We start from the raw sequence: 26,690 nt of genomic DNA on the forward strand, positions 1-26,690 counted from the left end.
TTCTGCTATTCTCTCCATTTTATAAACAAAGTAACTGATGCAGAAAAGGGTAGTGACTTGTGTAACTATGAAGCCCTTCTGTGTGTCAGGAGCTGTGCTAAGACATTTACTGATATTACCACATGTTATTCTCAAACCAGCCATTTACTGGGGTGAGGAACCTGGGACTCAAGGAGGTGCTGTCATTTACCTGAGACCATTAGTTAAGAAGTAGCAGAGTTGGCATTCAAGTACTCTAATTCAGGCAACTGGAGGAGTGACACAGAGGGAGGAACTGAGGGGGTGCCTGAAGTGTGGAGTCAGGTGGGAGTGACCCACTTGTCAGTGGTGCTGTAGAGGGGACTCTGCCCTGAGCGAATTTGGACAAATGTATTCTGAGTGGCCTGAGATCAGAGATCAGGGATTCAGACTAACACCAATGAGGAAGTACAGGGGTGGTGTTCCACTAGAGGCAGGGGCAGAACAGGTTGGGCAAAGGCTCTGAAATGGGACTGAACCAGGCTCATTCAAGGGCTAAGATGAGGCTGAGTCTGGCTGATGTGGAGGCAGAAAGTGGACCACACCTGGTCAGAAGTGGGGAGGTCCTTTGAGATCTCACCCAGTTCCCCAAGCTCTTGTCTCATTTTACAGACAGGGACACTGAGGCCCAGAGAGAAGTATATCTAGCAAGTGGCAGAAGCAAATCTGGGAGCTTTTCCTTAGTCCCTAAGGGCATGGCCTCTGGGCTTGATTGGGAATCACTCTTGGGAACAGCCTTCATCACATTTCCTCAGTTAGCCAAGGACTTAGTCCGTGCCTACTGCATGGTCTGCTTGGACCAGTTTCTAATACTATTCCTCTAGTTCCTCTGCAAACTATGCACAAGATAATTGACACAGCATTGTTTATAACAAGAAAAATTGGGAATGACTCACATGCCCATCAGTACAGCACTGGCTAAATAAATCATGGACATCCTGACAATGGAATGGCATATGGCAGTCAAGGAAGTGATGAAGCACTCTGTCTCCTAATACAGAGAGACGTCCATAGGGAAAAGCAAGGGACAGAGCAGGTGAGAGGTGGGACTAATAACCTATATTTGTATTTGTTTGCATATGCATAAAGAAACTTTGGAAGTCTGCATAAGGAAATGATATCACTGAGTGGCCCTGGGCAGAAGGGAAACAAGGATGGAAGGGAGACTTTATTATATGCCTATTTATAATTTTTTAAATCATGTGAATGTATTTACCTATTAATAAAATGAATTAATAATGGGGACAGCTGCTACTCAGCTACTGCTGAGTGTTGTCATATGGGAATAGGCAGTCAGTATGGTCAGATTTTCCAATTATTCAAGAGAAGCCAGACATCCAGATTTTATTGTAAAATCTCTTGATTTTTAAACCTTGGCTCCATTTTTTCTCAAACACTTTTCAGGCCAAATAAATAGGTCAGTGGGTCAGACACGGCCTGAGAGCCACCAGTTTTCAGCCTCGGCTCTAATGGCGTCCTGCTTCCAGGGCTGGAGTTTTCAGCACCCCAGGTCTCTGCCCCCAGGGGGGCAGCTGCGGACAGAAACAGAAAAGCGTCTTGTCCCGCCCCTTTCCTGGCACCCTTCAACCCTTGCCCCTTGGGGCTGTGACATTTGGGGCTTTTAACTCAAGATCTGCAAGGCAGAGGGGGTTATGAACGCTCAGATAAATCCCTCCCCCGGGGACCCTGCAGGCATCGAGGCCCAGCTGCCTCCTGCTGCTCACCCATCTGTCCCTGGGAGGTGGGGACAGGAGTGGGGCTGGCAGTGATGGGGGTGGGCCTCAGATCACTGGGCTCTGTCCAGATTCAGCATCCAAGAGATAGTGAGAAAAGAAAAACAGGGGCTTGGCTGCACCTGGTTGGTGTGTGCTGAGGTAATTCAACCAAATTACAAAATGCCAGAGCTGGAAAGGCCCTAAGGGACTATCTCATCCAACCTCCTCGTTGCACAGCTGGGAAGACTGACCACTGTTCCCCTACACCCCCCCCCCCCAGACCATAGCCTTGTCACCTCTCTCCTGGACAACCGGACTGCACCAGCCCCTTCCCTGGGCGCCCCGCAGCTCTTCTTCCCCCTCCTGTTGTTAAATCTCCACCATTAGCCACAGGGGCCTTTTTAAAAGAGAAATCTGATCAGATCCCATTCTGCTCAGAATGTCCTGAGTACTTCCTACCCCACTCTGAGCCGGAGTCCTCAGCCTTGCCTGCAATCTCTCTCCTGCTCTCCTTTCCAACCTCACCTCCTTCCTTCTTTCCCTCGCTCACTCTGTTCCAGCCATGCCCTTTGCTAATACTTTAACATGCCAATCTTCTCCCTCCCACCCAGCTTTTGTTCCTGCTGCTCCCCCAGGTGTTCACAAGGCTCCCTCTCTCTCTTCTCTAAAACGTTGCCTCTTTAGAGGGGTTTTCCTCATCACTTCCCCTGACACTTTGTCCCCTCACCCGCCTTATTTTTCATCCACAGCATCTATCACTACATGATGTCATAACACATATTTATTCATTTCTTGTCTAGAGTATAAGATCTGTGGAGGCAGCAGTCATGCCTACATTGTTCACCACTGTGTCCTCAGCACTTAGGAGATTTTGGCACATAGATGCTTAGTGAACGTGAACCAGCTGTGACACGAAAGGGCACAGTCTACAACTCAGGTGGTAGCCAGTCCTGATTCTGCCATTAGCTGCTTAGGTGACCTTAAGCAAGTCACTTCACCTCTCTGGGCCTCAGTGTCCTCATTTGTAAAACAGGGGAGTCACTAAGGCACCTTCAATTCAACAATCCTGGGATGTCTTTTCTGTTCCAACATCACTTTCTCCCCCATGGAATTTGAAAGTCCTTTAAACAAACGTAATTGTGTTTGTTTATTTATTTATTTATTGAATAGTTAATACATTCACATGATTCAAAATTCAAAGGTACAAAGGGAATACATGTGTCTCTCCTATCTTGTCCTCCAAGATTTTCCTTCCTAGAGGCACACAATGGTACAAGTTCCCCTTTCCCCTTCCTTCCTTCTTCCCTCCCTTTCCTTCTTTATTTCTCACCACCACCCCGCCACGCTTACTTTTATACTGTCCTTCACCATCCTGAAACAAATCACATTTTAACTATACACGGTTCTGTATTTTGCTTTTTTTTCACATGACAGCATTTTGGGAGGTTGGTTTATATCAGTGCATAGAGAGCACTCCTGATCTTTTTTGTGGCATCCCAGTGTTCCATTGCATTGTTGTACCATAATCTACTTCACCACTCCCCTAAGTGGTGGGCAATTAGGTTGTCACCAGCCTGTAGCAATACTTCAGTGAACACACCATTTTGGATATCTGTAGAATAAATGGACTTGCTAATTCAGTGGTAGGTGTATTTATACATTTGATAGATACCCCCCAGAAGGACTATGCCAATTTATCCCACACTCATCAGCATTGAGTAAACGTGTTCATAATAGGCCTTTTAAAATGGCCTGCAATAAGTCCTCAAGACTCCTTGTATAATAGATGAATAAATTGTTCAACCTTGCTAAGCCTGTTTCCTCATCAATAAAATGAGTATCCTACTTCACAGTGTAGTGGTAAGGATCAAATGAGACAGCGCGTGGGAAGTCCTCAGTATAGTTCTTGACACACAGTAGGGCCTCTCTGAAGGTCTGCATTCCTTCTCTGCTTAAGGTTATTATCTGCCCCCAGACTGCGAGTTGCGTAGGAACAAGGACCTTGTCTGCCTTGTTCGCTGCTATAGCACAGCCCCGGCTAATGGAAGGTGTCCAATATTTATTTATTAAGTGAATGAGTTCACGTTCCAGCTTCACTTTGGCCACCAAGCCCTGCATTATGACCTAGCTCCTGCCTGTCCATTCAGGCTCATCCCCTACCCCCTTCTCCCATTCTCCTTGGGATCCAGCCACACTGCCCCTCCAGGTTTCCTCCTGCCGCTGTGCCTTTGCACTTGCTGTTTCCCCTGCCAGAAACAATTTCTCCACCCCACCCCTACCCATAACCTCTCCATTTGCTTAGTTTATTTCTATTCATCCTTAGGTCTCAGGTCAAATGTCAGTTTATTAAGAAAACTTCCTCTACCTCTGCTCCCTGATTTAGGTTGTGACACCCCTCTATACAATCTCTTTGGAGTCTGAGCTTTTCATTTGAGACATCACAATTAGGAATGGTACCTGCATGAATGTCAATCTTATCTCTGTGACCAAAAGTCCGTGAGGCTCAGGACTAGGCTGATCTTGTTTACCATTGAATCCGAAGTGCCTGGTACAGTGTATGCACTCAATAACGATGGCCTTGAGTGAATAAGTGAGTGCAAATTACCTATTTTACAGAGAGTTTGAGTGATGCATCCCCACCCAAGACTGTGAAGTCTGGACTCCATGTTCCACTCTCTTTCCAGTGGAGAAAGCAACTCCCGTAAGGTTCTGGGTGGTAAAGAAAGAGAGAGAGAGAGAGGTTGAACCCTTAATTCACTCCAAGGCATGATTAGGTCATGGCCTTACTCAGTCATTCAGCAGACCTCTCCTGAGGCATCCTCTGAGGGTCCTGGGCACCTGAGGGGAAGCCCACAGAGCCCCTAGCCTCAGTGGGCTCCCATGTCAGTGAAAAGGCCAAAACTATGGCAAAAACAGATTTAGTCCAAAACAAGAAAGTGACTGATGCCAGAAGAAAAGGAGGACCTTCTGGAAGACCTGAGGGAGAGCCAGGCTCCTGTGGGATCAGGTCAGGGATAAGATGGGGTCTTCTAGAAGCAGGGGCCTTAAGAAAAGAGTAAGCCTCAACAAGGAGAGCTTAGGATAAGGAAAGGAGAAGGAAAGCAAAGAATACTCCCAACAGAGGGCACAGCCCAAGCAAAGGCAGAGAGGTGGGCAAGTCAGGGAGTGTTTGGGAACTAGAGTCCAAGGAGAGTAGAGGAAGATAAGGCAGAGAAGAAGTTGAGCTCACAGACAAGTACCAGGAGATGTGTCCCTGAAGTATCATTTCAGCGCTTCTTATAATCCCCAAAGATGGAAAACAACTTAAGTGCCTGTCCACAAAAGAATGGGTCAGTAAACATGATACTTACAACTGCCACATTGGCAAGCCGTGGAAAACTGGGTAATACTTAATGTTGGGGAAGATGTGCAACACTGGTAGGAGTGTAAATGAGTACAGCCATTCTGGAGGGCAATGTGGCAATGCTTAGGGAAAAAAAGTGTGTGCATGCCCTTCGTCAAGGCAACAGCACACTAGGCTGTTCATTGCGGCACTGTGTGTGTTGATGCGGAGATAAAGGGAACTCAAGAACCCACAGCCAAAGGAGAGGACATATGAAATGTGGTGGAAGCAGTTCTGGGTTCTCTGGAGCTTCCGGGAGCAAGGAACTAGAGGTACACAGAGGATGTGGATAGATCCGAGGAACACTGAGATGGGGAAAAAAAGTGGGATATTAACACGACTTACAGCACAATAATATTATGTGAATTATCTGTATCTACTCTCTACTAAAACTAAACATACCCAGCAATCCCACTCCTAGGTATTCATGCCAAGAAATGTTACATATGTGTGTGTACCCAAAGACACACACACGCCTGTTCATGTCTGCACTCTTTGTAACAGCCCCAAGCTGGAAACCACCGCAGGTCCACCAACAGCAGAATGGTTTAATTGCCGTGTAGTCCTCTGATGGAGTACGCTACAGCATTGAGAGTAAGTGGTCTACAGCTACACCTGACAATAGAGATAAATCCATGAACAAAATGTTGAGTGAAAGCAGACACAAAAGAGCACACACTGTGTGATTCCTTTTGTATAAAGTTCAAAAACAAGCAGAACTGACGTGTGGTGTTAGAAGTTAGGGTGATGGTTACTTTGGGGTGGTGGATGGGAGGGCTTGGAGGGGATCTCCCGGGGAGGGGGCTGCTGATGCTCTGTTGCTTGATCTGAGTGCTGGGTGCACGGTTGTGTTCAGTTTTTGAATGTTCATATTTGTGCACTCCTGTGTGTGTGATACCTTAATAAGAATTTTTAAAATACATAAATATACAAACACAGCTACTATGCATTTTTCAAGAAATCACAAATATTTAAGGACATATATCAAACACAGTAGAGAGGGTTTCAGTAAGCTCAGAATTGAGTGACGTGGGGAAGGAGAAAATAATATAAACAAGAGAGGGTCTTTGAAGACTAACTCATGATCATGTGCTGAGGGCTGAGAGGTGGGATGAATTCATCCGCCTGCTCTTTAGCACATGAAAAATAAATGTAAAGTTTAATTTAGGAAACTAGATAAACAAATGAACTCTGGAGCTTTCACACTGTAGAATACTCTACAGCTGTCCGGGAATAGGAGAGAGATCTAAATATACCCATCAAAGATATACCAAGAGCAAACAGGCTGCAGAATGATCATTTGTGTGCAATGCCCTCCGTCCCACCTTCCTACCCTGCCACGCACATAATAGTCTTACATATGTTCTCTGGGTTCCTAACAACGTCTTTAAATGAACATCATCACACACCGAAACTGGGACTCTGGAGGGAACTGAGATGGGGGAGGGCTGTCAAAAAGGAATTTTAGGCTCCTCTGTAATGTTTTCATTTTCAGTAAGAAGAATCTATTCATGGCATTTTAAATGAATGGATTTTAGTATTAAAGGTAGTAGTAAAGGCCAGCTCAGGGAGGCCCGGAATGTTCTGGGCTTGTATTCTCTTTGAGGTCACTTAAGATTTTTCAAGTCAAGCCTTGCGACCATCTGTTGCCTGATGAAATCGAGGTGTGGGGAGTTAGGACACAGGTCCCCACCTGGCGTCCCCATCTGGCTGCATGACCTTGGGAGGGTCCCATGCCCTTTTTAGGCCTCAGTGTCCTCATCTGCCCAGTGGGAATCAGATTTCTTCGTTCCCTGGGGACGTGGGAGGATGAAGTGAGGGCACGAGGAGAATCACAAGAATATAAGTGATTATTCTCTGGGTCAGGGAAGGAGAGGGAGTGGAGGCCTCCCCTCCACCTGCCAAGCCCACAAGGCACAAAGGAAGAGGAGGGAGGAGCTGGGGACCACCCGGGAGAGCAAACAGCTCATCTGTGGGACAGGGGCATGTTGTCAGCAGCTGGGAGGCCTGGCCTGGACCACTCACAGGCCAGAGCCCATGGGGTAGCCACCCAGGCAGCCTGGAAAATTGGAATACTGAGCCAGCTTCCTGCTGCTCCCAACCCCAGTGCAGTCACAGCCCTGTCACCTCTCCAAGCCCCCATCATCACCCTCCCACCCCCAACACACACACACACACACACACACACACACACACACACACACACAGGACCGCACTCTACTTGCCCTTTTTAGCCCATCCTATCCCCACAGCCAGAGAGGTTTCACAAAGTAAGCCCAGTCACGCCCCAAGCTTGCTCAAAACCCTCTGGTAGCTTCGTATTGATCTGAGAACAAAACCCAATCCCCTTACCTTAGTGACAAGGCCTGGCATGATCTGTAGCTCCTACCCCCACCTCCAGCATAGGGGTTAAGAGTCTGGCCTCAGAGAGAATCTGCCTTGGTTAGAATTCTGGCTCTTTTCCTCATTCATTCATTTATTCAAAAATGTTTTTACTGAGCACCAACTCTGGACCAGGTACTGTTCTAGATATTGGAGAGACACCAGTAGCAAATGAGACAAAGACTCCTGGCCTCATAGATCTTCCTTTCCAACAGAGGGAGATTAACAATAAATATAAGTAAATAGATCAAATAGCATGCTGGAAAGTGACAAATGCTGGGGAGAAAAGTAGAGCAGAGGAAGCTGATCAGGAGTACTGGGGGTCGGGGGGTTGTATTTTTTAAATAGAATGGTCAGGGTAGGCCTCGTTGAGAAGGTGAAATTTAAGCAAAGACTTTTAGGAGCTGAGGGAGGGAGACAAGAGGACACCAAGGGAAAGTGCAGCCAGAGGGAGCAGCCAGTGCAACCACCCCCACGGTGGGACTGCATCTGGCTGGTTTGAGGAGCAGCAAGGAGTTGGGGCGAGAGGTGGGAGATGCTCAGAGAGGGAGGGCAGCTCGTGTGGAGCCTTGTGGGCCTTGGTGAGGAGTTTGGCTTTTACTGAGTGAGATGGGAGCGTTGGAGGGTTCTGACCATAAGGGAGTGGGGGAGGCAGGACCGGGAAGGAGAGGAAGCCAAGTAGGGCTTGCGGACGTCGTGTGGGTGGCTGCTTCAGCCTGATCCCATGCGGAAACGCTGAAGCATAACTTACACCTCAGAGTTATCCACCCACACCCCTGCCAGCATCCCACACAAAGAAGGTGGGTTTTCATAACCCTGAAATGATAAGCTGCAGCTTGGAGGAAGGGTAAGTCCCCCCAGAAGGCTCCAGCAGCCTGAGAGTAGTCCTCTCTCAGGAGAGATGAGGGTGCTGGTCACTGAAGGCTTACCCAAGGGGGTGTGCAGAAACAGTAAAAGGGGGTCCAAGGGGAAGGGATGCAGCATTGTCCTTATTGCTTCCAGTCCTCAAACACCAAAGCCCCAGTAGTTATAGTCCTTTTCACCTGGTTGAGGGGGGGGAGGGGGCGGCGGATGGCTAAAGATGGGGCATAGCCCAGTGTGACCAGGTAGAATTCTCTTGTTAGGAAAGACTCAGGGACCACCCCCACCTGAGGTGCAGAGGGATTCATGCTCTGTGATGTCCCAACAATGTGGCTGTCCAGCCTTATGCACCTTATGGGATGGGGAGCTAGTTACCCTTGGGTTAGCTCTGTTCACCTTTGGATACTTTGGGTTTTAGAAAGTTCTGCTCCATGTTGAGTCCATGGCAGAGCACCGACTGTATGCCAGAGACCACCCTAGGTTCTGGAGACACAGCAGCAAACACGACAGACGACGTCCCTGGCCTGAGGAACTCTCAACCGGAGAGGGAGATGATTAGAGAAAAAGATGGTGAGGTAAGGGCAGAGGTGGGGGTAGTCCAGGAAGCTGTGGCTGCCCAGAGAGGATTCTGGATCTTTGGGAGGAGATGACAGCAAGCTGATAAGTGGGGGATATGTAGTAGTTATGTAGGTACAGAGGTGCAGGAGAAAACAAATCCAGGCTGATAGAAGAGTGCGTGCAAAGGCCCTGAGAATCCCACCAGTGCTCACTATCACCATTGCTACCCCTTGTCCAGCAACTACCCTCTCCTACCTGGATGATCGTAACAGCCTCTTCGTGCGTTTCCCACAGAGAGGCAAAGAAGCTGGGGTACACAGCAACTAGCTCCTTCCTCTTCTTGGTTGAGTGCCACTCCTGTGGGCATTAACTCACTCATGTTCCCCACTCAACCTGCATCCGTGAGCAGAGAGAAGCAGGAAGCCACAGGCCCATGCTGCAGTACCTGCGGGCCACCTCCAGGGAGGGCCTTGCCATGTGGGCCGGGCACCTATAGCCCCTTCTATAGGCCCATATGCTCCATGCCTCCTTCCCCTTTCTGACCTCACTTCCTGCTCTCTCCCCGTCCCCCTTCTGTTGCACATGCACTGGCCTTGCTGTCCTTCCAACTTGCCAAATGAAGGCTTATTTCAGGGCCTTTGCATCTGTTGTTCCCTCTGCCTGGAACGCTCATCCCCTAGATATCCATGTGGCTCACCCTCTCACCTCCTCCACATCTCTGCACAAATGCCACCTCTGCAGAGAAGCCCTCCCTGACCACCTTATCTCAAATCGTGCCTTGTTCATTCCCTCTCCACCTTGCCCTGCTGTGTTCTCCATAGCACTTATCACCTACCACCTGACTGATATATTTGCTTGTTCTCGTGTTCATTGTCTCTCCCACCAGACTGAAAGCTTTCTGAGGGCAAGGATCATGTCTGGTTTTGCTCATGGCAGAATCCCTATAACAGGGCCAGGGCAGTCAATAAATATTTGTGAACTAGATGGTTCTGAAACAGGAGTCCTTTCAGGTGTAATAGTGTCAAAGTCTTAGATATGACCTCCCTCCCCAGCATTGCCAGTCCAGGGGTGCCCTCTGAGGGCCAGTCAAAGCCAAGAAGCTGTCAATTTGGGAGGCTTCCTCAACCCTTCCCCATCTAGGCCCATCTGTCAGGGGCCAGGGGTCAGCCTGGTCCAGCCCTCTTTGAGCCCCAAGATGGAGGAGACCCAGTCCTGGGGTCCAGGCCCCACAGATGCCTGGTGAGGCCTGTTTCTCCTTTGGCAAATGTTCCCCCTTCCTTCACGGGGCCTGTGTCTGTGTTTCTGAACCAGAAGGTGTTTACACAAAACATCCTGGGTTTGGCGACAAATTCACCCTCAGTGAGGAATCCTTAATGAATCTCCTTCTTTCCCCCATGCCAGGTGGCTGCAGGGAAAGCTAGTTCTGCCTCTGGCAGCTGAAGGAAGCCAATGACCGGCAAAGATAGGGTGCTATGGGACTTCTGGGGCCACAGTTTAGGGGAGGGCCTTTTTTCAGGGCCCAGAGACAGCTGTGGTCTGGCTTGCTGTGTGACAAGGCATTGCCCTTTTCCTGGCCTCAGTCTGCAGCTGTGAAATGTGTCATAACCCATCCATACAAAGGTCGCTATGAAATTCAAGTAAGACAAGGGGTATGAGAGGGCTTGATTACAGCGGCCCAAGAGAGAAATAAAAGCTGAGCTCAGGGAGACAAGAGGTCAAATCTCTAGTACTGGGTCTGCTGTAGACTTTTAAAAAGTCCTCACCACTCTCTGAACCTTGGTTTTTGCAGCTGTACAATGAGGGGTTTGGGCGTGAAGATCTCTAGGGAACCCTCTGGTTCTGAAGGGCAGCCACGTTCCACCTGCCTGCCTCTTCTTGGAGGTCTTCCCAGATCCTACGGCCCACACTGACTCACTTTCCAGCACTTACACAACTTCCTTCTGAGCTGCCACTTCATCGCTCACTGCCTGTGGTTTTCCAGCCCCTTCTTGGGTCTAGGTCAGCTATTCCGGACATTGGGCCCAACACAGGGGCTCAATGAACATGGGGGTCAAACTGAATTTAACAAGATTCCTGCCTCCTTCCAACCCTGAGGGAAGACATTGAGGGGGATTTTCATTCACTCCCATCTTATAAATTGGAAACGGAAGGCGTCAGAGGCTAATATAAGGCACACTGCCCCATGGGCCTCCTTGATATTCCTCAGGCAGGGGAAGAATGATTTGATTTCTCCAATGCCCCACCACTGCCTGCCATAGCATATAATTATTTGTTTTGTCATTAATTGTTGAAGTTTCCCACTAGATGAAGTTGCACGAGGGCACGAACTTTGTTTTGTTCACTGCTGCACCCTCAGCACCTACGACCGACCGCCAGGCATAGTGTAGGTGCTCAAGAACTCTGTGAAACGGAGGGAGAGGTTAAGAGGTTTGGGCCTGCAGGGGGCGCTCCGGCCCCGCCCAGCCAAAGGTAGGCCCCGCCTCTCGCGTTCGGCTGACGCGCGTGCATTGGAGCCTGCACGCCACAGTTCTTCTTTCAATTGCGCATGCGCGCCGGAAGCCCTGTCAGATCGGCGCGTGCGCGGACCGAGGTGCTGTGGCCCCGCGGGGAGCTTGGTGCGGATCGCGGCCGAGCGGAGTCGGAGCTGGCGGGCAACATGCTGTCGCCCGAGGCGGAGCGGGTGCTGCGGTACTTAGTGGAGGTGGAGGAGCTCGCCGAGGAGGTGCTGGCGGACAAACGGCAGGTAGGAGGCCCGTCCGCGGGGCTGGGGCCCGGGGTTGGCGGTTGGGGCCTGACGGCGAGCACCTAGGGAAGCGCGCAGAGTCCGGAATCTGGCTCCAGCTCGGGCTCGGCGTGAGTTGACCTAGGCTGTGGGCTAAGGGCTGTGACGACAGACGGGGCGGTTTTGAGATCACGTGGGTCAAATGCGTGGCACAGCGCCTTGTTTCACTCCTTTATGCGGCAGGTATTAAGTGAGCGCCCGTCTGTGCCAGGCCTTTCCTCTCGCACCAACCTTTTTCTGCCCCGTGCCCTGCCTTCCGGATCCCGAGCCGTTACCCCTTTAGGCGTTTGGTTGACCTGCATTTCAGAATGCAGTTCCTGGGCCCCCTCAGCGACCTTGGCTGCAGCGCCCCAGTCCAGGCCCTGAGTGGAGAAGAGGAACAGAAAAGAGGCCTGAGTGGTCTAGTGATTGCGCAGGAGTGGGGGTGTGGAAGGGCCATGTAGATCTGCACAGGGAGTCTGGGTCTGGTTCTAATGGGAATGCCATGGATTTTAAGGGAGTTCGTGGTGGGGAGAAAGGATGATGTAATAGATTGAGGGTTTGAAAGATCCCTCTGGCTGTTCTGTAGAGCACAGAATATGAGAGGGCGAAGGGCCGGTGAGGGGCCATTGCTATGGGCCAGGTGAGGGGTGGGTTTGGGCCAAGGTGGTGGTGATAGGTCAGAAATATATTTCGGAGATGGGGGTGGTCTCCATGATGGTTATGTATAGGGGTGAGGGAGTAGGAAAAATCAAGAATGATTCATGGCTTCTCATCTCCATTTAGAAGGATTGGATGGTTGGTCGGGTATTTAGTGAGAAGGGGAAGACTAGGGAAAGAGCCTGGTAAACACTGCGTCACGTGTGCTAGGTGATAAATAGCAGTTCAGGTTTATTGAGTACTTACTGTGGGTGAAGTACTGTGCTGACTCGTTTAGTTCTTGAGTTAATAACCTGTGCGATGGGTCCTGTTTCTGTCTCCGTTTTTCAGAGAGGTGAAATCACACAGCTCATCGCGGACAGCAGGATTCAAACCTGGGTATTCGACTCTAGAGCCAGCGCTGTCAGGCATTGTGCCGTACTGCCAGCTCACTTCCTTAGCAGCTGTTGTGCTGTTATCACCATCTCAGTGCCAGCACCCCTGCTCTTCTGATATTGTTGGGTTTCTCTTGATACTAAGTCAGAATCAGATGGAGGAGCTTGTCCAGGGAGTGGTTTCAACTCCCCTGGTGATTCTGAAATGCCTTAAGGCTAAAGAACTAGTGCTTCAGTGGATAATTTAAAAAAAAAATTACCTGTTTAGTCATCAAACATTTCCCCAGCACCTCCTCTGGCGGGAAGATACCTGGACAAAGCATTGTCTTTAATGAGTTGGAAGCTGAGTGAGGGAAGAAATACCTCCACACATCAGTCCATTTTAGGCAGGACATTGGAATTAAGCTGGGAATGATGCCTTGTTGTCTCTGTTAGGTTTTAACAGCCCTGGTCTGTTGGGAGTACAGGCCAGGGTAAGAGGTAGCTGAGTTCCTTCCTGCCCCTGTACTTTTCAGATTGTCGACCTGGATACCAAAAGGAATCAGAACCGGGAGGGCCTGAGGGCCCTACAGAAGGATCTCAGCCTCTCTGGTAAGCCTGGACATGCCCACTGCAGCCCAGGAGGCCTGTTCGGTTTTCCTTCTAAAGCCTTCGACTTACCCCTGATAGAGACCGAGCAGGAGGCCACAAGTGTGTGGCACAGCCTGTGGAGATGGGGGAGACAGTATTGCAGATCTGACAGCCTGTGGCTCAGGGTTTCAGCTGCTCACCTCAGTGACAGGTTGTTAGCTACCAGCTTATCAATGATGGCACTGGAGAAGTGCGGTTCTTGCCCTTGTGCTCTAAGGTGAGTTAAACAGCATAAATACAGAATTGAAAATTGTGAGAAAGCTGAAGAAGAAAGTGGACATGGGGTAGGTTTTGGAGAAGGGGATGGAGGCTCTTAGATGAGGCCAAGTGGTTGTGACAGAGTAAGCAGCAGGGGAGGGGCGTGTGATGAGGCTGGAGAGATGGGCAGAGGCCAGGCCATAATGAAGGGCCTTGGGGCCAAGGGTTTAAAGTGTACTGGGAAGCCTAAAACCTTCCAGTTTCTTCTCCTCTCACCAGAGTAAAATCCAGAGTCCTTCCAGACCCCATGGAATCCAGACTTCCTTGAACTCTCCCACTTCGTCTCCTCTGCTCCCCCTCACTCGTTGACTCCACCCTCGCTGGTGTCCTTGCTGCCCCCAACACCCTGGCACATTACTGATCTTTTCTGTTCCTGGTTCCTCTGCCTGGCTCGCTCTTTCCCTAGGTGTCTGCAGGGCTTACACCCTCACTTTCTTCGGGTCTCTACCCAAATGTCCATAATCGTGAGGCCTTCCCAGACCGCCTGGCATAAATGACAAGCTCCTCCCTTACTTTGGCATTCCCCATCTCTCTTACCCTGCTTCAGTTTTCTGTGTCTTACTTTTCAGGGTCTGACAAATCATATCCTTATTATTTTTACTTTTTTGTTTATTCCCTCTCCTCCACTATAACATAAGCTATGGGGGCAGGAACTTTGTCCTGTTCTGCTGTGTTCTCAGCATCTAAAACAATGCCTGGCATAAAAATATTTGTTGAAGGGATGACTTTGCCGTTTCAGAAGACGTGATGGTTTGCTTTGGGAACATGTTCATCAGGATGCCTCACCCTGAGACGAAGGAAATGATTGAGAAAGGTAAGACCTCCTGGGCAGGGGTCAGGAACAGGCACCCTCCGACCCTCCAGCCTTGGTCTTAACCCAGAACTGAGAGTCGGGCTTTGGGCAGCAGCTTGATGAGAGGCAGCCGTATGCATATGAATCCCTGCTCTGCCGCTGAGTTATTTCCTCATCTCTAAAAGGGGGACGCTTCTATGTAGCATAGTTACGAAGTTGAGATTAAACAGTATGTGTGCCTAGCACAGTGCTTGTTTATCAGTGAGGAACGAGTTGGACTACAAATAACAGAAATCCAACAAATTGAGGCCTAAGGAAATAGAGTTCTGTTTTTCTCATGTAAGAAGTTGTCCAGAGGTGGGCAGACTAGGACTGGCATGGCTGCTCAACAGTGTCACCTTAACATATTCTCATGGTTGTTGTGTCATCACTGAAGGCCTCATGCCTGAATGCCAGGCTGGAGGAAAGGCAGAAGGCTTTCTCCACGTATGACCTTGCCATATATTTTGGAAATAAGACCGTTCACCTCAGGGACTTCTGCTGATACCTCATTGGCCAGATCTCAGGCACGTGCCCACACATAGTGCCAGGGAGCCTGGCAGAGGAGCCCTTATTTTTCACATCCCCTGCAAGAGCAAGTGGGTTGAAAATGGGGGTTTGGTGAGAGTGAACCTCTAGGGTCTGCCACAGCCTGGGTACACAACGTATGTTACTCACATCTCACAGCCATGTCCCTGGAAGCTTTTTGGAGAAGCATCATAAAGGCAGGAAGGTCAGGCTGCAGATGGGTCCTTGGCTGGGAAAAGGGCAAGTTACGCATGTTTTCACATCCCTACCTCTGAAAACTTGTGGGCCAAGAGGACCAGCAAGGTTGCCTCTGTCCCTGAAAACAGGGTATCTCTATCCCTGTTGAAACCGAAATTCTAGCAAAGGAAACTAGGTCGGCTTGGAGGAGAAGCTTCCAGTTTTGTTGAAAAACATACACTAATATCATGGTTATAAAATTAAGAGTTATTGCACTTGGATCGAGGCTGGGGGCTGCTCAGACTAAGCTTCCAGAGGGTATCGCTTGCCTGGGTTCAGGATCCTCAGCTCTCTGGGCCCATGAGTGTGGTCTTGTCACCAACATAGAGAGGTTCCGGGACATCATCATCTCTAGTTCTCAGGGATGGATGCAGTCTAAACAAGCTTGTGCGAGATTGTGGTTACTCCTTTACAATGAGAACCAGAACCACTGCTTGGGCCAGAAGGTCAGGCCTGGTCTGGTCAGGGCTTCTCCCCATCAGAAAGCATGAAAGTCTGTGGGGAAGACAAGACTCTCACTTGTGAGTGGGTGAAGGCAGAGCTGGTGGAGTTGGTTGGGTGGCACCAGTCAGTTGCACCTCTCACGACACATCTGCCTTCAGGTGCGGTCCGTTCTGTAAGACAGCCTTCTCTTCACAGCTGTGAATCAGGCTAAGCGTGAGCATCAGGCTGAACATTGACTGTTCAGGTCGCAGTTACCACAGTCCTGCCTTTGTGAGAACCCCTCACCTTGATGGATATGAGTTGGTGAAATTCCTCAGCCACCTATTTTCCATCCATCTTAGGGTAGGCTGGGCCTAGGTTTTTCTTTTTGTTCTTACATTTGAATTTTCCATAATTTCACTGTGGGAGGGTGACCTAAAATCCTTGGTTTGCCTGCCGCATCCTCTGGCATAATAAAAACAGGTCAGTGAACTGCAAGTCAGGGGACTGGTGTGCTCAGCCCTGCTTTGGGCTCACTCAGTGGTGAGGGCAGGCCATGTCCATTCTCTAGCCTTTAGTCTCTTCCTCAGCTGGTCTCCGAAGTCCCCTTTTCCTTCCCGCATGCTGAGACCCCTTGCGCTCAGCGGGGCTGGGGAGAGGCTGGCATCCTTGGATCTGTCTATAGTGTAACCTCATCTTGTTTGCCCATCTCATTTTTTCAGATCAGGAGCATCTGGATAAAGAAATAGAGAGACTCCGGAAACAACTTAAAGTGAAGGTCAATCGCCTCTTTGAGGCTCAAGGTATTGGCCTGGGGGCTGGGGGTGGGGCTGGAGACCAGGAAGGGAGACAGCCGTCAACACGAACTTTGAAGGCAGGGGTGGGAAGTCCCTCCAGGGGGGCAGTGGCCTGGGCAGAGTGAGTAGCACTGAAGCTGGGAGCAGTGGGCAGGGTTGTCTTGAGCCATCCAGAGATGGAACGGATAGGAAGTTTGTGGAATCTCATTCCTGCTACAGGTTCTTTTCAGGCATCAGGAATGGCCTGATGTATCTCACATTTATGCCAGGGCATGGTGTTGGGACCGGGGTAGCTCTGACTGAGGGTCAGAAGGCCTCAGTCAGGTGGTCCAGATTGGAGCTAACTTTCTAGGTGAACCTAACCCCTCCAGATTGGTCACAGTGTGGTGCAAATCTGGAGGTTTCTGGATAGCAGTCATGACTCTGCATGTTCTTGGTGACTCAGGAGCAGGTGTATTGACATCGATGCTCATCGTTCAGTTCATTGCAGAATTTGAGGCCCGTCTCTGTCAGACCTCAAGGCCAAGTATTTGGCAGCATGCATGCAGTATAAGCCCCTTTCCCAGGCCTGACTCCAGGGCCAGTAAGTTGGACAGCAGGAGCCGCGACTCGCTGATGAATTGTCTTCTCCCCCTAGGCAAACCGGAGCTGAAGGGTTTTAACCTGAGCCCCCTCAACCAGGATGAGCTTAAAGCTCTCAAGGTCATCTTGAAAGGATGAAACTTAAGAACCAAGATGGGAGACCTAAGACCAGCGTCGTGTCCCCCCCCCCCCCCCCGCCGGGATCATGGAGGACCCAGAACTGTCCAGTCTTGAAACCTGCAAGGACAGGATCTACCCTGCAAAGGGACAGGTGTGAGGAAACTGGCTATAGCCCCTGTACGAAGCTTCTTTGTCTGTAGCACTTGGCTATTTTGTGACGGCAGGAGGGAACCCTCAGGCTCCCAGTATCTACTGGGCCTGACCACTGGGACTGGATGGACACAAGGCCCATTGACGGGCCCTGGCAGCCACCAGGAGGTGGGCGGGGGCAGCGCCTGTGTGGGTGTGAGAATGACTGCAACAGGCACTTCTCAACAATGGCCTGCTGTTGGAATGGGCCCCGAGCAGGGAGAAGAGTGGGAGCTTCATTCCAGCATTCCTCTCAGAAGGAGAGAGACACTTTTTCAAGCAGTGTCTGTAACAGAATTGGAATAAAGCAGGAGGCTCACAGGAGGCTTCTGTCCTGATTGAAGGACAGAATCTTGGTGCTTCGTGGTTCACCATAGACGGGCACACACCCTCTCTGCACTGTCTCCATTTGGGCCCATTTTCCTGCTTGCCCCCAGGACGGAGCCCAGGGTGGGTGCTGCTCCTCAGCCCGCTGCGGCTGCTCTGTAGTCAGGAAGGCCTCTCAGAGTCCTGCACCAGCGGTGGGGGAGGGGCTGCGTCCTCCTGTGCTGCGCTTGTGCAGGGTGCGCCTCCGCCGCTCTGAAAGCAGCACCCGGGCCAGCGCTGCTGGGAGTTCTCACTTGCCTTCAGGGTCTGCAGTCCTAATGTGGATGTGCCGTGAGGGGTCATTAGTGTTGCCTACATGCATGAATAGCAGTTTCTAGTCGTTACCTCATTTGGTCCTCAATTGAGGGCATGCCACTCCTTTAGGATACCATCTATGAAGGGGCAGTGGTTCCTCCTCAAAATGATGTCGGGATTAGATAGGCAGTAACAACAGAAGATGGCAGGATGGAGAGAGCACTCCGTTTGGTTCCAGCCGAGTTACACAGGGACGCAGGTTGGCATCGCCAGATCTTGTGTTTTCTTCAAGAGAATCTAGACATTTAGATTTTTTAAGATGAATCTTCTGTTTTTTAAATGCTGCTGACTAATTCAGAAAAATTTTTAAAACTTGGGTACTGGCCAAACAAAACACTTTATATAAGCCAAATTTGGCCCAGACCTATGATTTTGCGTCCTCTTGAGTTTTTTTAAGTAGAAATTGCTGGGTTTTCTCCATGATGGCCCTAAGAAGTAGGGAGGTGGAACTGGAAGTAAATATCTGTCCACAGTAGATTAAAGAAATTGATAACTCCAAATAGTGGAATACTATACAGCTATAATCAAGAATTAAAAAGCTCCGAGCACGGGTTTGGAACAAGCGTCCAGATACATTAAAGTGAGAAGCAAGGGGCTTCCTAGGTGGCGCAGTGGTTAAGAATCCGCCTGCCAATGCAGAGGTCACGGGTTCGATCCCAGCTCCAGGAAGATCCCACATGCCATGGAGCAACTAAGCCCGTGTGCCAAAAAAAAAAAAGTGAGAAGCAAGGACAGGTGTCTAACATGCTCGTTATTTGTGTGTGAGCAATTTGTCGTTCCCTCGGCATAGAAACTGCATGGTGGGGCACAAGGGTACAAGGGAAGGTCATGTTGCTGTTGTGTATTTTTAAATAAAAATGTAAGAAAATGGGGAGTTCTGGCATTCTCTTTGGTAGATACTGTCTGGTATGACTGCTCACAGTTGCTCTGTCTGAACATTGCCCCTGCCTGTCTGGCCAGGTGGATGCTAGGCCAAAGAAGAGCCAATCCGATTCTTTCTCCTGGAGATGTGGAACCCATGCCTGGGGTTGTCTGGGGTTGCCCCAGTCACAGGGATGAGGGAAGTCCCCACACTCTGGAGGCAGGAGGCCCAGAATGGCCTGACTTCTGGCCTTCTCAAGGCTGGCTCATTCACTTAGATTTGCCAGTATTTTCCTTTCAAAAGCCCTTTCCTTCCCTTCCCTCCACAGTCACATTCTGCTGTTTGCAGCCAAAAGAACTGTCCTGAAGTGGGGAGGGTGATAGAAGGAGCTGCCTGGGGTCCCTTGCTTGGTAGGTTGCCCTGAAGCAATTAGCCACCAGCCCACTCTTGTTGCAACCTCTCTTCGACCAAGAGGAGGCGTAAGAATGTGGAAAATGCAGACTTTCTTACTTGTGCCCAACTCCCCAAGCCATCTCTGCCTACCAGCCCAAGGCTTTCTGGTCTAAAAAGCTCAGCTCCCAGCCTCAAACAGGAAGGCCCAGAGATGCACCCAGGTCACCTAGCTGACTTAGGTAAATGCGTCTTTGCAGAGACCCTCTCTAAGCAGCTCTGCCTTCCTGATCCTTATCTTGTCCGTGGTTTCCCTGATATGCAGTCAGGGTATCGTAAGGAAGGCAAGTTATATTTAGGGCTCAGTCCTCCAGATCCCCAATAAACATACAATCTAGTAACTGCTTGCTTTGCAAACGCAGCTTAAGTTCCCTAGGCCCTGAACCCTTGCTCTTGGAGGATCCTTTCACTGATCCCCTGAGAGACATTAAAGGGTCAAAGCCAGGAAGATTTGGTTGCATCTTACAGCATCCCCTGAGCCAAGAATAAGGACTGTGATCCTTTATTAGATGTGATCTCTCTGGAGTAGCAGAACTTGCTGCATTTGTCCTCTTCAGGCTGGAGAGCCAAGCCAGCCAATCTGTCAAGATGATTAAAATCTATCCAGTCCCAGGGACTGGCTCTCTCCTGTTGCAAAGATGTCCAGGGTGGGGTGGGTGCACCAGGCCAGCTGCCAGGGCAGAGGGAGGGAGGGAGAGAGGGAGGTGAGTGCTCTGAGGTGCTGCTGTGCTGGAAACAGAGCAGGGAGAGGACTGGTGTGGCACCTCCCAGGGTCACTCTCCTCTGCGCTGGGGATTAGTTGGGAGTTTTCTTCTGGCCTTGAAGGGAGCGGAACAGCTGCCTCAGCTGTGTTTTCCGATCATTGATGCATCCTGGAAGGGAAGTAGAGTGTTGGCTGGGATGGGCTGTCCTTGATAGAGAGGGACTTAGGGGGAGTGGAGGGGCCTGTGTGTAAGCCAGGGTACCTGCTTTATGGGGTGACTGTAAGGATCATGAAAAGAAGGTAATATTCCCCGGGGGCTTACCTCAAACCAGGGACTGCTTCAGAACGTGGATTAACTTGTTGAGCTTTCACAGGAATAATGAGTACAAGAGAAAACTGAGGCTTGGAGAGGCTAAGTAGTTTACTCCAAAGCACACAATAAGTAGCAGGACTGAGGCTTGAACCCAGGCTATCAAGTTCCAGAGGCCAGGCTGTTAAGCACTACCCCACATTGCCTTACCTTCGGGCTTTGCTCAGTGAAAATGCACTTAAAGCTGGCACAGTGCCTGGTACCTAATTGGTTGAATTAGTTTTCTTCCCTTATCCAACCCCATGTGTCAGGCACATTTGGCTAAGAGATCTTCCCAGCAAGTGACCCCTACTCTCAGAAAAGTGCGTCCCAGGAAGTCCATGCTGAGAGGCCTACCCGACCTCCCCCTCTGAGCATGTTCACAGTGTTTCCTTCCTTTTGCGCTCAGAGCTGGTCCTGGAGGCAACTCCATGGTCATCTAACTTTGTGCTGGGCACACTGATGGCACTCACAAATGGTGGCTGAATGACTGAATCCCATGGGCACAACTACTGACCCAGAGGTGTCTGCCATCTTCCTCAGCACCCCCCCCCCCCCCCCCCGAGATCCCCATCCCTGCCTCGTAGGAACTCACCAGCCGTCAGGGCTTCACTGAGCCGAGAGTCCACTAAATGCATCTGCAGGGTTTTCCAAAGTGAGTTCCATGGAACCTTAGCTTTAACTATAATTGGCTCATTCATAGTTCTCAAACCTTCGTGTCCAGTGCAAATCCTTTTTTGGAGTTCTAGACTCATCTCTGAGTCATCTGTCGATCTTTTCACCAGGACATCTCTCAACACATCCCTAACTCATTTCATCAATACCCTTCCACCTCCAGCCAGCTCCTCTTGTATTCAAAACCACCCACCCAGACACTCAACTGAAGACTTGGGAATTATTTTAGAGACTTCTGAAACACTGGCTCTCAACCTAGGCTGTGCTTTACAGTCACCTGGGAGCTTTGACAAATACTGACATCCAAAAGATATTTATCTCCAACAGGCATCTGTATTTTTTAATGCTCTCGTATGATTCTGATATTCAGCCAAGGTGGAGAACCACTCTTATGAATCTTTGCTACTCAAACAGTGTCCAGGAACCAGCAGCACTGATATCTGAGGTGGATTGTTAGCAAAGGTGGCTGCAGTGATCCTACACGCACCTCTCTGCAAAGTGGCTGTGCGGCTCCTCCCATCAAGAGCTGGAGTCTATTTCCTTGCCCCCTGAATCTGGGATGGACTGGCTTTGGCTAATGGATTGTGGCAGAATGACATTGTGAGATTTCCAAGCCTAGGTCTCAAGAGGCTTCACTATGTCTTCTCTTAACTTCTTGGAACCCTGAGAGTAGCATGTGAAGAACCTGGGGCAGAACTGCTGGAGGACGAGTGGCCACCTGGAAAGAGAGGCAGCTGACAGTCTCAACCACCATACGTGTGAATGAGGCTATCCCAGGCCATCACGTCTCAACAAATCTGCTAGGTGCCTGCAGCCCTGTAAGAGACCCCGGGTGACACCTGAAGAATCATAAGCAAATAAGATAGTTGTTTTAAGCTGCAAGGTTTTAGGAGGGTTTGTTATACAACAGTAGTTAACTAATAGAGCATCACCTGGGAACTTGTTATGTGCAGACTCTTAGCACCTCCGCTCCAGACCTGCTGAATCATAACTGCATTTTAACAAGATTCCCAGGTGATTGTTTGCATAGCTTGAAAGCGTTCTGTAGTCATCCTCCAGCAACACCATGGGCAGGCACTAGGGGTCTGCTGTGCGAAAACCATTCACAAACCTCCTCCCCTTTGCTTTCTGCAAGGCAAACTACTTGACTTCCCAGGCTTCCTTGCAGCTGAGGTGCCATGTGACCCAGTTCTAGTGGGTGAGATGTCAGCAGAGGTCCCTGGGAGGGCTTCCATTTTGGAATAAAGAGTCAGAACTTGAAGGAAAGGCTTTGGTCCTTGGGCCTTCCTGTTTCTTCCTGCCTGGGACAAGGACATGGTGTCTCAAGTTGGAGCAGCCATTTTGTAACCATGAGGCAACAAGCACGAGCATCAAGGCAACATGCTGAGTGGCAAAGCAGAAAGAGGAAAGCGCTGGGTCCTTGGGGGCATTGTGCAGCTGTTGTGTATGGCTGACCTCATGACTTCCTGTGGCTCAAGACAAATCAGTTCCTCTCTGTATAACTATTAGTTGGCTCAATAGTGTTTGCAGCCAAACCTAATCCTAAATCATACCAAACCCTAAAAGATACTTAAAACTTTTCTTTGTCAAAAAAGAGGAGAAAAATGCTACAAACAAAATCTAAAAAGCAAAATGACAAACTCAGGAAAATGTTTACCATAAGTTTGACAGAAGAATAATGTCCCCCATATATTAATATCCCAAGCCTTTACAAATTTAGAAAAATGTAAGCCCATTGAAAAATAGACAAAGAGGGGACTTCCCTGGTGGCGCAGTGGTTAAGAATCCTCCTGCTAATGCAGGGGATATAGGTTCGATCCCTGGTCCAGGAAGATCCCACATGCTGTGGAGCAACTAAGCCCATGTGCCACAACTACTGAAGCCCTTGTGCCTAGAGCCTGTGCTCCGCAACAAGAGAAGCTACAGCAATGAGAAACCCGCGCCCTGCAATGAAGAGTAGCCCCCACTTGTCGCAAATAAAGCCCACGCGCAGAGACAAAGAAACAACACAGCCAATAAATAAAATAAAATTAAATTAAAAAAAATAAAAGAGTACTCAAAAAAAAAGAAAAATAGACAAAGAGTATGGACAGCTTACAACAGGAGAAATGCAAATTTTAAATCTGAAACCCCACCCATAAGCAATGGAATGCATAGAAAACAAGTCAATATTTTTACCTATGAAGTTGGCAAAGGTTTTTTGCTGTTGTTTTAAATTCAGAACTGGAAAATTTGTGTAATCTTTCTAGGAAAGTAATTTGACTGTAATAAGCCCATCCTTTTGACCCAGTAATTCTAGTCCTAGGAATCTGTCCTAATGAAACAGCCAGTTTCAGCCAAGCTTTATGTGAGAGGATGTTCTCACAGCATTATTTATAAAAGTGAAAAATTGAAATCATGCCAAATGTCCAATTATATAAAATTGGTTTTGTAAATTTTGGGATGTTTTGTAGCCATATGGTAATTTTGGTTTTAATTGTGCTAAGGGACAAGCGCTGGCAGCCAAGCATTTGGGTTTTGGAGTCAGACAGACTGGTTCAAGTCCCTGCTCACCACTTAAAACCAAGACCATCAGCAAGTGATATAACATCTGAAGACCGTTTCCTCATCTGTAAAATAATAAAAGCTGCCTAAAAATTAAATGAGATAACGTATATAAAATAGTTAGTCTGGACCTGGCCACAGAATGTTTCCAAAAGAGAAGCTTTTATTAATGTTATTGAATGAGATGAAAAATGCTACGTGGAAAAGTAGCACACGAAGCTCCAGCCCAATGCCAATTTTGTTAAAGGAAAAGTATGAGTATATGCATTTTTGAAAAACTGGAAGTACACCAGATTGTTAAAGATGGTTATGTCTGGATGTTTTTTTCATTTTCTTCTTTAGTTTTGAAGTATTCTACAATGAGTGTGAATAGTCTTTATAGTCACGGAAATTTTTCACTTTTTAAAAACCAAGTTTAAAGTCAAGCCCTGAAAGTCCTTAATTTCTCTTAACAACATATCGTGCTTTTTGGTTGTGTGCCCCCTAAGCCTTTTGAAATCCACATCGTGACAGATTAATAATATCTATGTACCCTGCAGTATTCTAGGCATATATTGAGATAGAAACTATTTAGTCTCTGTTTTACAGATGAGGAACAGAGAAGTTAAGTCCCTTGCCCAAGGCCACACAGCTGGTAAATTGTAGGTCAAATTAAAGCAGTCTAACCACTGTGGCAAGCTGCCTCTTAGACTACTTGGCACCGCCCATGACTCATGCCTGGTGCCCACTCCCCACTTGGCCCCACATACCAAGATGCGTGTTGGTCACAAAGTTTCCCATCCCCGACAGGTCAGGAGCCCCCTCTTCTCTGCTGACAGGGCCATCGTTCCACATGAGGTCAAAGCCTCCCACTCGCTTTTCCCTTCCCGTGAGTCTGGACCGGCAGGAGACACAATGGGTTAATGAAGGTGCACCTGGTGGGGCCCTAAGACTCAAGCCAAGTGCCTGATCCCTCCCTGCAACCTGTCAGAGTACCTTCTTTTGTCCATCCATTCACTGGCCATTTCCTAGGCGCCCACACAGACCTCAGAGGGGTCATCCCCCTTTTGTCCCCAGGCTTCCACACTTGCCCCCAGTAACGTGCACCTATTCGTGCTTTCTGGTTTAAAGTCCGCTGTCCTTCCCAGACCACAGACTCCACGAAGGTAGGTGCTAGGCCTGTGCCATGTCCTTGACTGTGTCCCCAGTGTGTGGCACAAGGCCTGGCACATAGTAGGGGCTCAAATGTTTGTTGAATGAATAAGGGATGGTGGGTATCGTGGATACCTGTGGTTCTGCCTGCTCAGCATCCATTTCACCTTCTCTTCCATGGGCACCTGGGTTTTTCTTTTGAAAACCATGCCTCCCTCTCTCACTCTCATTGCTCAGGCAGGGGTTAGCCCCACCCCCTGGGAGGTGGGCACAAGACCTAGGCCTGGTCAATCAGTTACAATGATTGGTTCAGGGATGGGCATGTGACTCAATCCCCACCAATGAGCAATGAGAGTCATCCCTCAAAGTTTTGCAGGAATAATTGGGGAAAAGCTAATACAGAGGAAAGAGATGAGAGAGAGGACAGTAAGAACAGACAAACCAGCCACACTGCCTGAGCCATTCCTGAAGTCAAACCCTGGATCCTTCTATTATACACACATCGTTATAGCAATAAATAGCCTATCATTGAGCACTTACTGTGAGTTAGGCACTTTATAATAAATTATCTTGGTAAATTAACAACCATGAAAGTTGGATAGATATGAAATCTCCCATTTTACAGATGAGAAAACTGAGGCTCAGAGAGGTGAAGTGACTGGTTCAGGGACCCACAGTCAGGAAGTATTGAGGAAATCCTGCTGGACCAAATCTCGGAAAGCTGTAGTTGCCCTGCTCTGCCGGGACAGGGCTGAGTCCCTGGGCCAGGATCTGACCCTGTGTGGACATTGTAGTTTCTCCATCTGTAGAATGGTGGGGCAGGGAGTGGGGGTGGGGGTAGACAGAGCCATCTCTGAGGGCCTCTCAAGTCCCAAGGTTCCGAGTTTTCTGTCCTCTTTGGTGGGAGCCCTGATTATCAGGTACAGGGATGTGTGAGCAAGGCTGCCCTCTCTCACCTGGCTTCCATGTCCACGACGTGCAGGGTGTCTTCCAGGAGGCAGGTCTTGAGCTCATAGTCCTCCTGGCTGCTGGCTGTCAGTGATGGGGATGCATTGACCTCCAGGAGCCACCTGGGGAGGGAGGGGAGTAGAGAATCGTAAGGTTACCTGGTCCCTGAGGCCCCTGGAATTTCACTGAGAGGCTAGATGGGGTGCCTGGGCCACACCCTCCATTCAACCAGGGTTGCTGTCGCCACATTTCCATTTGAAGAAAGGTTTTGGGGGCTAAAACTTTTGAAAACAACTGTCACAAACTTGCCATCCCCACAGGGTCAGGTGGTGGCTTAAATGAAGCCAGTTGGTGGAGGTAAGAATGATTTTGTCACCCTCGTGCTTATCATTGCTTTTCCTTCTTTCAAAAGAGCTGTGAGTACAAGAAAAGCTTTCCTTTCCTAGTGAAAGTTTGCCTGCAAAGGGTAACCAGCCTGCCATGTCAAGGGGTGGGGAGTAGCAGGCTGGGGGTGGGGACTGTGGTGAGGTGGGAAGACCAGTCCAGGTCTAAAGGGGTGGCTTTGGCAGCTCTAGGAGAGTGTTGCCCTGTGAGAATGTGGACCCAGAATTGCAAGATCCTCTGACTCTCCCAGGAAAGCCAAAAAAATCCAGATTTTCCGGGTATTGGAGATGGTCAATGAAAATCAACCAAATGAAAAAACATCCTGAAGGCCAAACTCAAAGTGTCTGTAGGCCAAAAGCAGCCCAAGGGCCGCCAACCTGCAACCTTTTGTTTTGTGCAACCCTGTCCTTTTACAGACAGGAATCTGGGGCACAGAGAGGGGAGGGCTCACCCAGCAGGTCAATAGGAGACTAGGGCCCCCTTTCCACTATCTTCTGCCTCCTCCCAAGCTTGTTTCCCCCATCTGTGTGCACTTTAATGCCAGTAGCACATCTTGTATTCTGGGGGCAAAGGAGAGAGACCCGCTGGTCCCTGGCTCCTGTTTCTCTTGAACTTGGGCCCGACTTAGGTCTTGCTCTAGGGCTCCTATTCCTGGC

General features: G+C 49.3%; 2 protein-coding genes across 5 annotated transcripts in view; one reads left to right on the top strand and one right to left on the bottom strand.

Annotated features, from left to right (window-relative positions):
• The first annotated feature begins 11,501 nt into the window (after window positions 1-11,501).
• Window positions 11,502-18,859, top strand: PDRG1 (p53 and DNA damage regulated 1). Of its 3 annotated transcripts, XM_057703380.1 has the most exons (6): window positions 11,502-11,659; window positions 12,668-12,715; window positions 13,227-13,302; window positions 14,339-14,413; window positions 16,342-16,422; window positions 17,054-18,859. In XM_057703380.1, the coding sequence occupies exons 1-6, from the start codon at window positions 11,573-11,575 to the stop codon at window positions 17,134-17,136; spliced, it is 450 nt and encodes a 149-aa protein (XP_057559363.1). In that variant the 5' UTR covers window positions 11,502-11,572; the 3' UTR covers window positions 17,137-18,859. The 3 variants fall into 3 exon arrangements, with proteins under 3 accessions (XP_057559363.1, XP_057559364.1, XP_057559365.1); XM_057703381.1 differs by lacking the exon at window positions 12,668-12,715; XM_057703382.1 differs by lacking the exons at window positions 16,342-16,422; window positions 17,054-18,859 and adding an exon at window positions 15,836-16,335.
• A 927-nt stretch (window positions 18,860-19,786) lies between these two features.
• The window catches only part of TTLL9 (tubulin tyrosine ligase like 9), a 48,451-nt gene continuing 41,547 nt past the window's right edge, over window positions 19,787-26,690 (bottom strand). Inside the window, exons 13-15 of one of the 2 annotated variants that reach the window (XM_057703087.1) lie at window positions 25,659-25,772; window positions 24,321-24,445; window positions 19,787-20,172 (exon numbers count right to left, since the gene is read on the bottom strand). In XM_057703087.1, coding sequence (XP_057559070.1) covers window positions 20,096-20,172; window positions 24,321-24,445; window positions 25,659-25,772 — 316 coding nt within the window. In that variant the 3' untranslated portion in view covers window positions 19,787-20,095. The remainder of the gene's footprint in view (window positions 20,173-24,320; window positions 24,446-25,658; window positions 25,773-26,690) is intronic. The other variant, XM_057703088.1, reaches the window with a different exon arrangement.

The sequence above is a fragment of the Hippopotamus amphibius genome, chromosome 12 (assembly GCF_030028045.1).
Source record: "Hippopotamus amphibius kiboko isolate mHipAmp2 chromosome 12, mHipAmp2.hap2, whole genome shotgun sequence".
NCBI lineage: Eukaryota > Metazoa > Chordata > Mammalia > Artiodactyla > Hippopotamidae > Hippopotamus > Hippopotamus amphibius.

What these genes read in the sequence shown, in the direction of transcription:
- PDRG1 (XM_057703380.1), top strand. Translation starts at nt 11,573, where the DNA reads ATGCTGTCGCCCGAGGCGGAGCGGGTGCTGCGGTACTTAGTGGAGGTG. An exon ending in ACAGCAGGATTCAAACCTGG is followed by an intron (nt 12,716 to 13,226) that starts GTATTCGACTCT and finishes TGTACTTTTCAG; the next exon opens with ATTGTCGACCTGGATACCAA. An exon ending in TCGCCTCTTTGAGGCTCAAG is followed by an intron (nt 16,423 to 17,053) that starts GTATTGGCCTGG and finishes TTCTCCCCCTAG; the next exon opens with GCAAACCGGAGCTGAAGGGT.